Source organism: Falco cherrug, chromosome 9 (genome assembly GCF_023634085.1).
Source record: "Falco cherrug isolate bFalChe1 chromosome 9, bFalChe1.pri, whole genome shotgun sequence".
Taxonomy (NCBI): Eukaryota; Metazoa; Chordata; class Aves; order Falconiformes; family Falconidae; genus Falco; species Falco cherrug.
This window is the reverse complement of record NC_073705.1, coordinates 41602863-41617568: the sequence shown is the minus strand read 5'-3', so window position 1 is coordinate 41617568 and position 14706 is coordinate 41602863. Positions and strand designations below refer to the sequence as shown.

Here is a 14706-nt window from a genome sequence, read left to right as displayed (position 1 = left end):
CTAGAAAAGCACCAACTTTCTACCTCTATCAATTAAACCTGCATAAATTCAGGGAGATGTAGCTGCCGAGAGTCTACTAACAGTTAATGAGGGATTCTGTACAACAGTTGACAACTAAGGCAGTGAGAAAGCAGGCAAAACTGTGTTTGTACAAAGTTTAGAGCAAACTAAAAACCTTACAGACTTCCTGCTGTTTACTTGCATTTTTCCTCCCTGTGTCTGTCATAACTAATTAGTTTCATGTCCTTTGGGTAACAGCATGTTAATTAAATATCAGAAACCATGGGGAAAAGTGGCATGAGATTTTTTTGCTATGCAGTTTAACAGTAAGTGACAAGCACTAAACTTCCACCATCATGTACAAACACTGTAGGATTTCCTTATGACGTTCCCAACCATAAATCCTAATATGCCATGCAAGTATCAGTTCAGTAAAATTCACTGGATGCTTACAAGCAGCACTAAAAAGGGCTACACCTAAAGCAAAATTTAGGAAGCTTCTTCAAAGAGCTGGAAGACAATTTGTAACTAAACAGTTTTATTGACTTTTTTCTTTTTTTTTTTCTTTTTTTTTCTTTTTTTTTGCAAAATAAAAAACACAAAATAACCACCAAGATTAAAGGCCATAGACAGCATTAACCAAATGAACCAGCCACTTGGTTATAGTAGCTGATTACTAGAACAACTGGATATTATTGCATATACCTCAGGTTCATTTATATATCCATTACGGTTTGGCAAGATTACAATCATACAGTAGCTTTGGTTCTGTAAAACCTAGTAGCAATACTTACTTAAAATGTGACAGGTTAACATTTTGTGACAACAGATATTTATCTCAACTTAGTCTTGACACACCTACCCTCCACACTATACATTATCACTGACCAAGAATTAAGGAGACACATTTGCAGCCATCATTTATAGCCCTTCTTTATCACCATACGGTGGTGAATCTTACAGGGGTAGGAATCTCTCACTTGCTTTCTTTACCAAATGTTTGTAAAGCAGCATCTCTTTCCATGATGGGCGGTTTCTACCATCCTGTGGTAGAATCTGCCAAGAATTAGTTCATTCAGAATGCAGGTATGTAGAGGTGTATATGGCTTTCAGTCCAAAGCCTTTCCTGACCTACAGTACTGGGGTTTGACTGCACTGCCTTGCCTTTGAATACAGAAAAAACCACAAACAAACAAACAGCTTTTCACATTGGTATGCTGAGCTGCCAGCACAAAACAATATTAACGAACCTAATACACAATACTACCTTGATTACAGAATTGTGCCTGAGACACCATACAGGATTGCATGTGTATGTTCTACAGTCTACGTATTTTAGTTTTGGTCTTGTAAAAAATGTCTCATTCTTATGTAACCTAGTGTAACACTGCAGCTTTAGAGTAATGGTTGATTAAAAGTCACAAACACACAGGCTATTTGAAAACACTGGAGGCTTTTCCTTTTCTTACACCACTTGTGCAGAATTCCCGCCTTTCTGCCATCATTTTGCCCCCAGCTTTCTGGGAATACCTACTTCCAGGCGAAATATATCATCTACTTAAAAATAATCTACCATTTTGAGTTCTACCTGGGAAAAGCTATTAAAAAATTTGGATCGAACTGAAATGATCTTGTGTGTGAAGACCCTTCTTCATTTATAAAAAGCTGGAACACTAGATAACTCCTGCTTGTTTTTGCAGCCCTTTCATTTGCTTGCACTGAAGCAAAAAGGAACTCGGATGAGGAATGGCTGCATGGTTAAGAATCCCGCAGAACAACGTAACTGCCATGCAGTAATTCAAATGCAAGCAGTATAACTGCTTTTTGCATTCAGATCCATACTTGTATAAGGATATAAATTAATAAGCCCTTCTAAATGATTTTTAGAAATATCCTCCTTGATCTAGATATATGAAACCTCTGAATACTTAGAATCATTAGATTTCACATGGCCCACACAGTCATAATTATTTGCACTTACATGGCAAATATTAGAAATACATTTGCCTGCAGTTGAACAGGTAATTATACTGCCTATTATTCAGCTGAGCAAAGATCAAGCACTCTATATCTTGTAGTTATTGGATCTTATTCTAACCCTTTACTTTAGAAAGGGGAAATAACCATCTAATTATATTACCAGTGCACAGTACTTATTTTAAAAAAGACAACCTATACTAGGCAACTAGATTTTTTCCTAAGATTACTTTTTCTGAGATACTCTAAAAGCGGTCTCTTATGGTTGACGATTGTCTATTTCACTGTACTGACATAGTAAAAATAGTTAAAATCTAATTACAAAGCTGCTACATGGTTATTTTGTGTCTGTAAAATAAAATGGTATCCAGAATTTTATCTGAAAAAAACACACCAGACAGTATAAAAATATTTCCCAACTGGAGATTGAAACATTAATGCTGGAATTATTTTTTTTATATATAAAAAGAAATGTAATAATGGTAGACATTTATCTGCTTACTAGCCAAAAATATACATGTGACTTCAAGGAGCTGTTCCAGGCTCACTTTCAGTGAGCTTGTGCTTTTGACCTTAGCAATAATAAATGCACGTGTGGAACAAAGTTTCCTGAAAACCTGAACTACATCTTATTTCTAACCGTAAGACTAAATTCTGACACTGGCTATGGTTTTCCACTTATTTGCTTTGTTCAGGCAACTACAGCAGAGGAATTCCAGAAGCACCACTTCCGCTTTGAATGGTGTTTATTCAGTGCAACATCTTCCTTTTCTCTTTCTTTTTTAACTCGCTGGTAGTGATCTTCTTCTTTTAAATACCACACAGGCGGCCACCGATGCCTCTCAAAATATTCTTGATTATCTGATTAAAAAAAATAAAATCAAAAAGCCCTCAAACAAGCCAATAAGATACACAAATCCCAGAAACGCCTTGAGTATCCGCAAAAAGCCATGCTGCTAATCATTCATCCAGTCTCCACATTAGCTGTCTTATCAGGGATTCCCCCAGTTTCTTTGTATACCTTACTTAGTATGAAAAGACTTTGAAAGTAGTCATGCTCAACAGGCTTCGGTCCACCAAAGAGTGGCTTGTAAAAAAAGCAAGCCCTTTACAGAGTGCATTTTTCATTGTGGAGCCTGAAAATAGCTCCGTTCCTTTTAGCATTGCTGAAATAGGTAAAGAGCATAATGCTTGCCCAGGAATCAGGCTAATGATTATGACCTTTCTTTACAGATAAAAATTTATGAATGCTACTCAAGATAGCACGGAGGTTCAGTCTCATGGCTTAGCTATCTGAGCTCATCTTTGTCTTCCTGCTTAATCAACTGGGTGGGGACAAAGAAGGGGAAGACCCATGAAAACTGAGGGGGAAAGTTGCCCGTACCTGAAGATTTAGCTTTGATTTCCTTGCGGAATTTGGAGCAAACACTGTTGTAATTGGTGCAGATGTAGTGCAAGCACCAAGCTGCCAGTTGGTTAGCATTATGAAACTGCAAAGAAAAACAAAGAGCTTATTTCATTTCCTGAGGTTATCATTCATTTTGCAGCCCCAATGAACAACTAAAGCTAGAACCGTCCCCAGCAGATTGTATCTGGCAGCACTCTCCCAAGCACACAAGGAAGCTTTTGAGGCTGAAGTGGCATTTAGGTGCCCTAGACCTTGTCACACAGTTCTGCTGGAAACAACCTATGGCCCAAAAGGCTCATGAAAAGGTGCTTAGTATGCACAGCATCTGGTCAACTGCATTCAGTCCCACACAGGATCTGAACCCAGGGCACGCTGGACCTGAATTTTCTGGTATGATTATACAGTCATATATCCCTATCAGTTACTGCAAACCCTGCGCTGAAGTAATTCCCTGGAAACCTATGCTTGTGGACAGAAATCAAGTATTACTGAAAACTCAATACAAAATCCTGTACAAGCTTCCTGTGGTCATAAGGAAGCACAGCTGTAACACAAGTCAAATTGCATAGCATGTGTATCTATTTTGGCATTTTGACTACGATGATCTTCTCAGGTTATAAACACATCATATCAATGTAGGTAATTGGGCACGGAGGATATCCTAACAGTAGTTAAACATATTACTTCTGTCTTCAACCAGGAGAAAAAAAAGAAAACGGAAACATAAAATCAGAATTAAGTGATGCAAGCTGCCTTTTCTTGGAGGGGGTTCAGTCCTGGTTTTGCAAGAGAGGCACTTTAAAGCCAGCTGCAGGATATCTTGCATGGTGGCCAACTTGTGCTGTATTTCAGCGCTACTTAAACCTGAGACTACAAGCCAAGCTGCAGGCCAGACTCATCATTAGCGTGAAACCAAGAATAATAAAATAAATTAAAAAAAAAACCCTTTAATTTGTACTTCTGTATCTGGGAGACTGCTGTATCACTCCTTTTGGAAAACAGAGGTGTGCAGTTTACCTGTGAGCTACGGGCTCTCTGTTTTCATGGTTCATGGACTCAAAAACGACTGAAATATGTTTGAACATAAAGCAGTAGGATTTGTACTCACTCCGAACTATCAGATGACTGGCTCTTAGTAGCCAGTCGAAGCATATAAAAAAGGTTGCCTTTGCAATACAGGTCTAAATATACCTACAAGAACTGAATTGAAAGGAACCCAAGAATCGGTCACCATTACAAAGCTGAACAGCTTCATTACATTGCATTTCATGTTACTGAAGCATGGCCATGAAAACTCCACAATCAAGAAAAACTAAAATATATATTTGAAAGGCAACTTCTCCGAGATTAAATAGACGCTTCACCTTTGAACTAACAGAAACAAACCTGCTTTAAAATAGAAGATAAAACCAGGTTTTCTTGTCAGTCACTCTCAGAACTGCAGACTTTGAGCCACTTAGAAGCAATGCTCAGAACCACTAAGGTGCTGAAAGCGAGTCCTGTAGCTGACCAGAATATCTTTAAAAACCAGTGCACACTGACCTGTGCCAATTCTAGATAGGATAGTACTTCTCCATCTATTGCAACACCGCTCATGGAGGCTTTTGTCAGCTCTTGTACTGCATGCTGTTCTGTTAGAGGAGAAAACTTATGACTCACGCAGGAAATGGTCACATTTCAAGGTCAGATCATACACAGGTAACAAAGAATGAAGGTGGCATGTTCTCCCTCCTCCTAATGTTAACTCTAGTATTGTGCAAGTGTCACATTCACCCAGGTATCTTGAGAAACTTCATATTTGGGAAAGTCAAATTCTGGCCTTTAGAGTTGTGGCTGGAGATTCTGCATTACAGATATATACTGTCTTGCTCCAGTGGAGCACAGTCCATATGAGGATTTGCCCCTTTGCCTCAAGCCAAACTACTTATTTCTGGTTTCACACACAATTCTTATCTCTTTCTTACAGAAAGTGACCCTGCAGTTAATAATCACATATAGAAGGACACATTTCAGCAGCCACTAGTCCCTTTCTGGCAGAATGTATGAGTGTAATATTCAATATAAATTAGAAATATGGATCAGCTGTCTCTCTTGGGTAATGCAAAAGCAGTAGCCAAGGTTTTAGGCACTACTGCATTTGCCATTGCATTGTGGATTTATTAATAAGTATACCCACAGCACTGATACAAAAAAACTCACTTCAGGTCCCCTTCAGATTCTTAGATTAGTAATTTCTAGGGATCCAGATGAATGCTGACCATCTCCCCCAAAGTCATTTCAGTTTAAGAATCTTTAACCCTTTCCTATAACCATTTCCTAGAAACGTAAGAGGTTTGAGTGTTTTTTGGGGAAATGCTGTCAGCTGATTTAATTCTACTGGGTTTGGTTGTTGGTAGTAACCTTTGGACCCGAAATTATTTCAGCACGAATTAAGTAGAATGAAATATTCTTAATACTGTATGTATGTTTATGTTGCAATATTTAAAAAGATACCCAAGACTTTAGTTAAAATGTGTGTATAAAATCAGGCAATAAAGATTTGGTCTGTCAGAACCAGTGAAGACAAGGTACACAGGCCAGATGCACAGGCGAAGGAGAGCTAGGATATGGTCTGTGATCAAATTTTGCCGAAGTGTTGTAATATAAATACATGTAGCTTTGCTTCATCTGTCTCTTGAGTTTTGGCCTTGGCCATGTCTTCAAAACAATGCCAAGTTGCATACACAGAAAGAAACACACAAATAAACAAAAAAAATGAAACCCAGAGGTCTGGGGTATGTATGGATTTCATTTTACAACTAAGTAGCACCTTATCCTGTAATTTTTCTCTAAATATGTAACTTATGTCTTCCTGAAATGAGGGTTGAATCTCCTGTTTATAAACCAAAATATCCAATTCCCTTCTAGGCAGTGAAAAGGGATCCAGACAGCATTTCTAAAAGACATGAAGGTCTAGATCAGTTTTGAATTAGCTTAGTTACTCTCTTTGAATAGAAATGTATAATGGAGCACTTCATTCATTATGAAATGGAAATCTGGGGTCCATCCTGTTTTCATGTAAATTAAAAACAACAGAATGGCTATTACAAGACACAGACATTATTGTCAATGCTAAAGAGCAGCTTTACTCTGTTTTTAAAGCAGAGCTTCCTTCAATGTTCTGAGCTGGTTCAGCACAAAACTGAAAAAGGCAAGAAAAAGGCAAACACATTTTTCTAAGTAAAAATATCAATTTCTATTACAATATCCCTTTCAGAAAATAAATATATTTATTTTCCATGACACTTGAGAAAATCCCATGTGTTCCAAAACCACTAAAACATGTTTCAGCCATTGCAGAAGACACTGCATTGGACAATGCCGCAAATTCTTACCTGCTAGCGCAACCAGGTGAGGAAGGCAAAACCGATTTGCCAATGCAATTAACTCAAGTGTGTCCAGTTCCTGACTGGAGGTCAGTTGTTTGGTATACAAGTAATCTAAAACCGCTTGCATGGAAGTCTTGTTTATATTGGGAAGAACTACCTGGAAAAGATATGTAAGAAAAGTGTCTCTAATAATTAAGGATTTCTCATATAGAGGCCGTATTTCACTTCTGTCACTTTGCTGGGTTGTCCTTTTCTCTCTTTAAGTCATTTTAGAAATACAGGGAAAACTTTTTTCAAACAAGAAGTTTTTCATTAAAGTTCAAGAAGCTGCCAACAGGTAAGCATACCTCCAGAGTCGGATCCTTTGCCAGTTTATATACAAGCAACTCGGTACAAAGTTGCTGGAATTGGATCCACGTCAAACAGTGAATCTGCTCAATGCTTTCTAGCCTGCAAATGGACGGTTATGTGGGATACATAAAAGCCACTGAGCATCTTCCATGCCAAACCTCTGCTGGCAGACTTCTTGTGGAATGTAATCTATCTGCTCCTGGCAAGGGATATTCTGGGGATTCTGAGAATAACCAAAGGATAACAAAAAACCCACCCCTCTCGGTCTGTTTATAAACAACCAAATTATCCAAGTAAATGATGGTTGAGAAGGGACTGAGAACTAAAGAAATGAGGCAAAGAAAACTTAAACCATTTGTGCCACACGTGTAATTACTGTAACCACCATGTAATGAAGCTACCAACACTAGGACCAAAGCTATCTAATTTTTCGTCAGCACAACCCTAGCTCCATTTCACTGCAGGGAAGCCTAAAAGAAGAGGAAGGAGAGTTAGAAAGCCTCACTGTAACCTATCACTGCAGCATCTCAACTACAGTTTGAACACAGCATCACTCCTCCAAAGAACAGGGTAAAACCAATTCTTGCAGGGCTCAAGGTTGCGGCAGGTAAATCTGCTTCCAATATGCAAGCTAGTTGATCCCATTAATGAGTAGTTTGTAACGCACGTCTTCATAACTCAAAAAGAGATGCTGGCAATGAAGAATGCACTGTGGTACTCTGAAGAACTTACAGTAAAAAAATGGCAGAGCAGAAAAATAATAACAAAATTATGATAAGGAATTAAATGTACACGCAACTTAATCTGATTGCTTGGAAGCAGTCAGCATGTACTTCCTGCTAGAAGGGAATTAATTGTCACGCAGCTGGTGGTTAGCTGTCGGGGGCTTGGGAACTTTTCTTTCAGCTCTGCCTGGATGGGTGGAATTCAAACCCAGATCTGTTAGCGCTAAAGCATGAACCTCTTATGCACAGCACTTGGGAAACAGCTCAGCTCTCCAATTAAGAGGAACTAATCATGAAACTCATTCTTTATTAATATATTTTTGTTAGCACAGAGAATAGTAAATTCAGTGATTTTTTCCCAAATATAGAAAAAGTAACAAGTAAAAAGTAGATGTTTTTAATTTTTGTACACCAATCAAAGGAGACCATTCGATTCATATCTACGTATATTCTAAAACTTCCAAAAGCATTACTGAATGCTTTAAAATCTACAAAATGGAAGCTAAATATTTTAAATTGGAAAGATGAGCTAAGATTGTTAAGTCAATCATTAAAAATAGGCTGGTAGAAAAAAAATGTATGTTCTTCATTGCCAAATGTTGCTTACTAGAGTCAAACTATGTATTTTTAATGAACCACTTGTTAAGCACGCCTCTGGGAAAGGAATTATGTTTACAGCTGTATTAGAAGAAGCAAGAAAAATCTAAGTAGAACACAATCTTCAGAATATTAAACACAAAAAACTTGAACTCTTCATATGAGCAAGACCTGTAAGTATGGAAAGGAACAAGAAAATCAAAACAAAAATCAAACCCTGGGTACAGGTAAAACACAAGAAAAAAATAATAGCAGAGTGTTTAGAATTTGAAAAACAGACCACCTGGAAATACAAGGCTTCTGCTGCAAAATCTTAATTCAAAGCAGAGATCTTTTACACTGTACTTCATACCTGCTTTACTTAAGAGGACAAGATGATGCACTAGAGAACCTATGAATATGTATTCACACAACTTTAAAACTTATTTTAAAGTAATTCACAGGTTCATAATTTTTCCCCTTCATATTTAATATTTTAAAGGATTTCAGGTTTAAACACACGTTCCAGCATTGGAGGAAGTCTCATGCCTTGCAGAAGATATGTTATCCTCCTAGACATCCTAATGTAATGCCTTAAGAAGAAAAGCATCCCAGGTCTGCACAGGAAGAATAAAGAATCGTTCCAGGGATTATTGCAACCTTTCAAGTAGATATAGAATGATGCTTCCATCACCCTAAATCCATCAGAAATTATAACCCAAATGGACAAAACTGGGCAAATACCTCACTGTTCAAGCTTTCAATAAACGATCCTCCAAACATAGCAGACATCCATTCACAGCTACAGATCAGCAGTGGCTTGTGGGCATTTATGGTTCCGTCATCCAATTTAAATGTCACATCTGCCATGGTAACAAAGAAACAGGCATGCTGCAAGTCTGCACTGAATTGAAACTGTCTCAGGAATGTATATTCACTATTAACCAACTATTCTTTCACTTCCCATGACCCACCCCCTGGAAGATAAGGCTAGCATTTTATATAGTTAAATAGAAAGCCTCACTTAAAAGAGGGAGATTGGACATTCAACACTTTGGAAAATGGGGTCACTTATTCAAAAGCTTGTGTGTACATTTTGAGAAATTAAACTGCAGAGTCCCAGGCTGGAACAGTCTGCCTGAGGAACACTATAATTCTGGCCTCACCCCTCCTTTAAGAACAATGTAAGATGTCAGTTTTTGAAGTCTGTGAAGCAACAGTAACATGAATGAGAAAAGAATTAGTGCTTTTCCCATTACAGCATGTATTTACTTACCAGAAAATGTCCCTTTGCAAAGGCACTCTTTTATCCGATTAGCTTTTCTGACATGAAATGCTTTAGTAATCTCTTGATTCATGAAGGCTTCTTTATTCATAATATTCTCCACCATCATTCGCAAATCAAATACTTCCAAGATTTCAGCAATCTGAGCCAGTCTTGTGAGATCTTTTTCATTTTCATCCAGTTGCCCTGTGTATAAAAACTGCAAAACAGTTTTAAAAGGTCCGGCCTGCACAGATGAATCCATTTTTACCACAGTTACAGGACACATCCTATTTGAGACAGGATTCACTTGCATTTCCTTATGCACACTAACAAACCCCTTACCCCAGGATGACAGAGTTCTTGCTGCAGAATTTGTTTCACCAGATTCAGGTTCTAGCGTGTTTAAAGAGTCCGTACTTTCTGGTGGGGGGATTTTAACATCAGCAGAGTTCAAGGATGTCTCATCACTGTCACCATTTGTCTCAAGGTGACTTGTCAGAACATCCTTATTTGTATTTTCTTTATTACACTGTGTTTCATCCAAGTCTGGACTTTCCTCACATTCCATTAAGAAAAGGTCATAAAACTTTGAAGAGGAGGTAGCTAGGTAAATCTTGTGAGCAAAAATGTAGTCCTGCTCCTGCAGAACAAACATAACATCTGCACACAGTGGGCTGTCCAATAAATATCCAGCTTCATTCATGCTCGGTACAGGACACTCAGGAATTTTGATAACCGGAGGAGGGGCTTTTGGAGGTAGGAATGGAGCCTGAAGCAATGGTTTTTGGACCTTCTTCAAATGAGATTTCCAGAACTGCAGGTGTCTTCTTGAGATCAGGGCAGCTCTAATTGCATTGTCAAACACATCTTTAATCCCAAACTGGTCAAATACACTGGTTTCATAGTATGGTATCCCAAGTTCCTTGGCAACCTCTCTGCCTCTTTCTGGTGGCAAAATGTCTCCTCTCTTTATAGGCCTAGAGTTAAACAAAAAATAAACCTTCTCACACAGAGCAATCATCACAAAGTTACTCCAGAAAGCATGGAATTTTACAAAACGTCTCGGCACCAATTCTGAGTAATTATCATTCAAATGAAACAAAATATAAAATTAAGCCCACAAAGCCCTTTGGAAATCTACAACCATGACTCCAGAGAGTTTTAGAATAGCAAACACTTGTAATTTTGTTTAAGTTTGGTGGCGTCTTTGCAATGTTACTAAAAATACGTAGAAATCATTTGCACAAAATGGAGCAAGCCTTCTCTCTCTTAATGGGAATTTTACAGTAAAAAAAGATGACAGGATGTTCAAGAACTTTCATTATTTAAAAAACCTCCTAACATCCCTTTCTACACAGATATTCTGTCAATGTCTCTCTTTGTCTCCATCACTTAAACTCAAATGGGAATCCTCATGACATGGAAACCCCACAAATACAGCTAAATATGAAATGAGAAATATTTATTAAGCTTATTATGCTTTTAAAGGAAAATCACAGTAGCCTACGACAATAGTGTAACTGCACACACACTTTAAGAGATAGGCCTGTTTTGGCTGTAGAAGCATTATGTGGGAACTCACGAATTTTCAGAGCAGCTCTAGCACATGATGTAGGGTAAACAAAACAGCAAAAAGCCTGGGCTTGGATCCATCTTCCCAACAAAAAATCATCCCACCAGAAGACATGACCCAACACTGTGTTCTCTGAGCATGCCATACTGGGCAGACACAAGCTGGCACAGACGTAACACGCTCCAGACAACAGCTTGCTTTAGTCACCAGTTAATAATCAGTTCAGGTCTCTGTGCTAGACACGCAGAGTACTGATTCAAACTTCATTAATGGTGAAATCAGAAAGGAGGATTAGGGAAGAAGAAGAATCTTGAGTTTTGAAAAAATATTTCCTCCTAAAGAGTCAACCAAAAAGCTCACCCCACCCTCACAATGAACAAATGTTTAATAAACAAACAAACCTACAGAAATTATACTGCCGAGTCAAGAATCTAAATGCAATGCAATGCAAAGTTTTCTAAGAGCCCATGAAATATTAATTCAATCCCTTTATGGAAATTTGTTACAATACAGTCTTTAATTACACGATCATGGATATTATTTCTGTGAATCTGGTCTCATTGTAACTCACATAAAAGGAAGAAATTAGCAGGTAATTGTGGGACTGCTTTGCCCACAAACATGTGAATACTTGCCTTTTGAATATGGGAAAAACAAAGCTTCTCCAGAATGATCCCAAACTCTCTTTTAATCTCAGAACTTTAAATACTTTAACTTGAAACCACTTTATTTTCTGCCATAATTTAGGATTACATTTACAAAAAAACCCCAAACCCCCGAAATCTTGAAAGCAGAAAACCGGAGTAGAATCTCTCCATTTAAAACAGTACCTGACAGTAGTGACAGGGCAGGACATGATCCACATGTTCAGATGGAGAGAGACATACAAAAACCTCCAGTAATCCTTATTATCTCTATATTATCACAGTGCTCAGGCACTCAAACAAGTTTAGGTGATTTTGTTTTGTTTAAACTTTACCTTGCCAAAGGCCGTCTGGCTCTGTTAACAGCCTCAAGATCTGCATAGCGGAGATCTAGTTGGCAGCCCACCAGGATGACAGGTGTGCGAGGACAGAAGTGCTTGATTTCTTGGTACCACATCGTTTTCACATGATTCAGGGAATTAGGATTAGCAATTGAAAAGCACAGAACAACTACATCAGACCTAGAAAGGCAACAGGAAAACATGCAATTAAAACCCAACAAACATGCTGCAGCTTCACCTATATTCATCACTCCAGCTTAAAGCTACTTCACTCTACGCTTCAAAAAATGTGCTGACACCTAGATGTCAGAATACATACTATTTGTGCAGAGGTTTGATAGAAGCTACATATCTCACCACAAAAGCATGGGAGCACAAAGCCACATACCTAGGAAGCACTGCCCGTCTATGCTGAGGATCCCTGCACGTATGAACAGAGCACTAAGAGAGGTACGGACTGCCATTCTCTACTTTTGCAGTAGTTATTCACAGGCTGTCATTGCTCAATAAATAATTCTGCTGACTGGATACCTAAATTGCAACTCAAAGATCATTTGGTGCTTAGGAATTATGAAGGAATTATGCAAAACTTAAGAACAGCCATGCAGGCAGACACAGATCACTTCTGAACATGTCATGGAAAAATACCTTTGCTGCACCATTTTAGATACTGAAGTGGTCTCCTTTGCAATGCACTTTGCACAGCAATTCTCTAACATCTTTAATAAATAACCCGTCAGAAGGGCAAATTACTGCAGAATGACCACTTTACAATATAAGCAAAAATAAACATTACAATGAAAAGAAGGTCAGCAAAGTGTAGAATAGGACAGTGGCTTAAATCAGAGTAAGCATGACAGTATTTGCAGGCTTTTAAAGGTTTTAAGAAAACAAAAAGTACTTCACTAAATAAACTTGCTTTATAAATGGTAAGTACGAGGATTAAGGTTGACAGTTCATCCACTAAACCACTGCCTAACTCTTGTCAGAGCTAGTAGCCTAAGGCAGATAAATGCTTGAATACTTGTTTCAGGGCATTTCTAACTTGGGGCAACTTAATTATTTATAAAATGGGATGGGATGTTACAAAGCAGTTTTCAAGCTTTTGGGTCTCTCATGGGAAAAAAAAAGAAAAGAAGAAAAAAAAGTTGAATTGAAACTCTTAAGAAAAATTGAGGAAAAGGGATGTTTTGAGGAAGCATCTTATTGCTACAGATTTGTCAGCAGGATAAGCTCAGCAATACCATGTCTATCTCACTTCTATTATTCTTTAATTTAGCACAAATGTGTTGTGTCTGCAGTTCGTGTAATGTATAGAGCAGCAGCAGCAGTGAACCTTAACATTCACCTTTTAAATAATGAAATACCTCCTCAGTACTGCTGCTTCCTACATTTCACGGAGGGTACAGATATATCCAGCAAGACTGTTTCTAAAGATAGCTGCATACAATATGGGTACTGCTGTGAGCATAAATTTAATGCAAGATAAATGCTCCTGCTCCAAGTTTGTATCTTATATAAACCGCAACACATCTGTCATCTCTAGAAACAAGGCCTCTTCAAACTGAAAAGTTATCTAGTAAATAGCAAAGTGGCAAGCCACTAATACACTGGTCTTCCTCATAACTGAGGCAAACAGCCTTTAATCTCAAACTTGCTCTATTCAAGGTCATGTAAGAGTAAAACTGAGGCCCCAGCAGACATTTGCTAAGATCCCAGAAAGGAGAGATCAATGCACCACCAAGATAAAATAATTAATTGAAATTAATTAAGTAATTAAAAAAAATAAAAATAATTAATTAATTAAAATTAAACACATTCTAATCTGGTCAATTGTTGTTTAATTCAAGATCATCCAGACTGCCAGAGTGGCAAGCGTCGGCTGACTGGTCCTAACTGTAACTAAGCGTCTTAGAGAGACAGACTGCCTTGTGTCCTTCAGAAAGTAATGCCTAAGCCAAGTCATCGCAGTCACGAGTATCCAACCCTCCTGACTACTAACCACAAGACACACATCACATCTTTCAGAAAACCAGAAGGCAACAGAGCTCCGGCAGGAGCTCACAGGCAGGAGATGACAACAGCTCCCCCGCGGCACCGCTGCTGACCGCTGCTGGGCTGGCCACAGGTCTGGGCTCCCGAGAAAGGCCCGTGATGCTCCGTTCCCTTGGTCAGGACAGGCCCAGGCTATCCAGCAGACTGGCCGCAGCACAGCCCTGCATGTGTTACAGCCTTTGCCAAGGGTGTCTCACGTTTTTGCCACAAAGCTGCACGGGGTTCTTGAGCAGCTCTCCACCTCTGACCTTCCCTGGGCAACCACAAAACCGAGCTGGAGAAAGCTGGTTTCTTTACAGCACACACACCATTGTGCTAACAGGATATTTCCAGCTTACCGCCTTCTGAATGAAGTGAAAAACAGAATAAAAAGGTAAAAAAATTGTGATTTGCATATTATTAATTCTGTGGTAAACCCTGG

General features: G+C 38.5%; 1 protein-coding gene across 3 annotated transcripts in view; it reads right to left on the bottom strand.

Annotated features, from left to right (window-relative positions):
* Positions 1-516: 516 nt before the first annotated feature.
* Positions 517-14706, bottom strand: part of RHOBTB1 (Rho related BTB domain containing 1) — a 54686-nt gene continuing 40496 nt past the window's right edge. For all 3 annotated transcript variants that reach the window (XM_055720623.1, XM_055720622.1, XM_055720624.1), the window contains 7 exons: positions 12225-12410; positions 9682-10649; positions 9150-9268; positions 6760-6910; positions 4928-5016; positions 3362-3467; positions 517-2838 (listed from right to left, as the gene is read on the bottom strand). In XM_055720623.1, the coding sequence (XP_055576598.1) occupies positions 2669-2838; positions 3362-3467; positions 4928-5016; positions 6760-6910; positions 9150-9268; positions 9682-10649; positions 12225-12410 (1789 nt within the window). In that variant the 3' untranslated portion in view covers positions 517-2668. The remainder of the gene's footprint in view (positions 2839-3361; positions 3468-4927; positions 5017-6759; positions 6911-9149; positions 9269-9681; positions 10650-12224; positions 12411-14706) is intronic.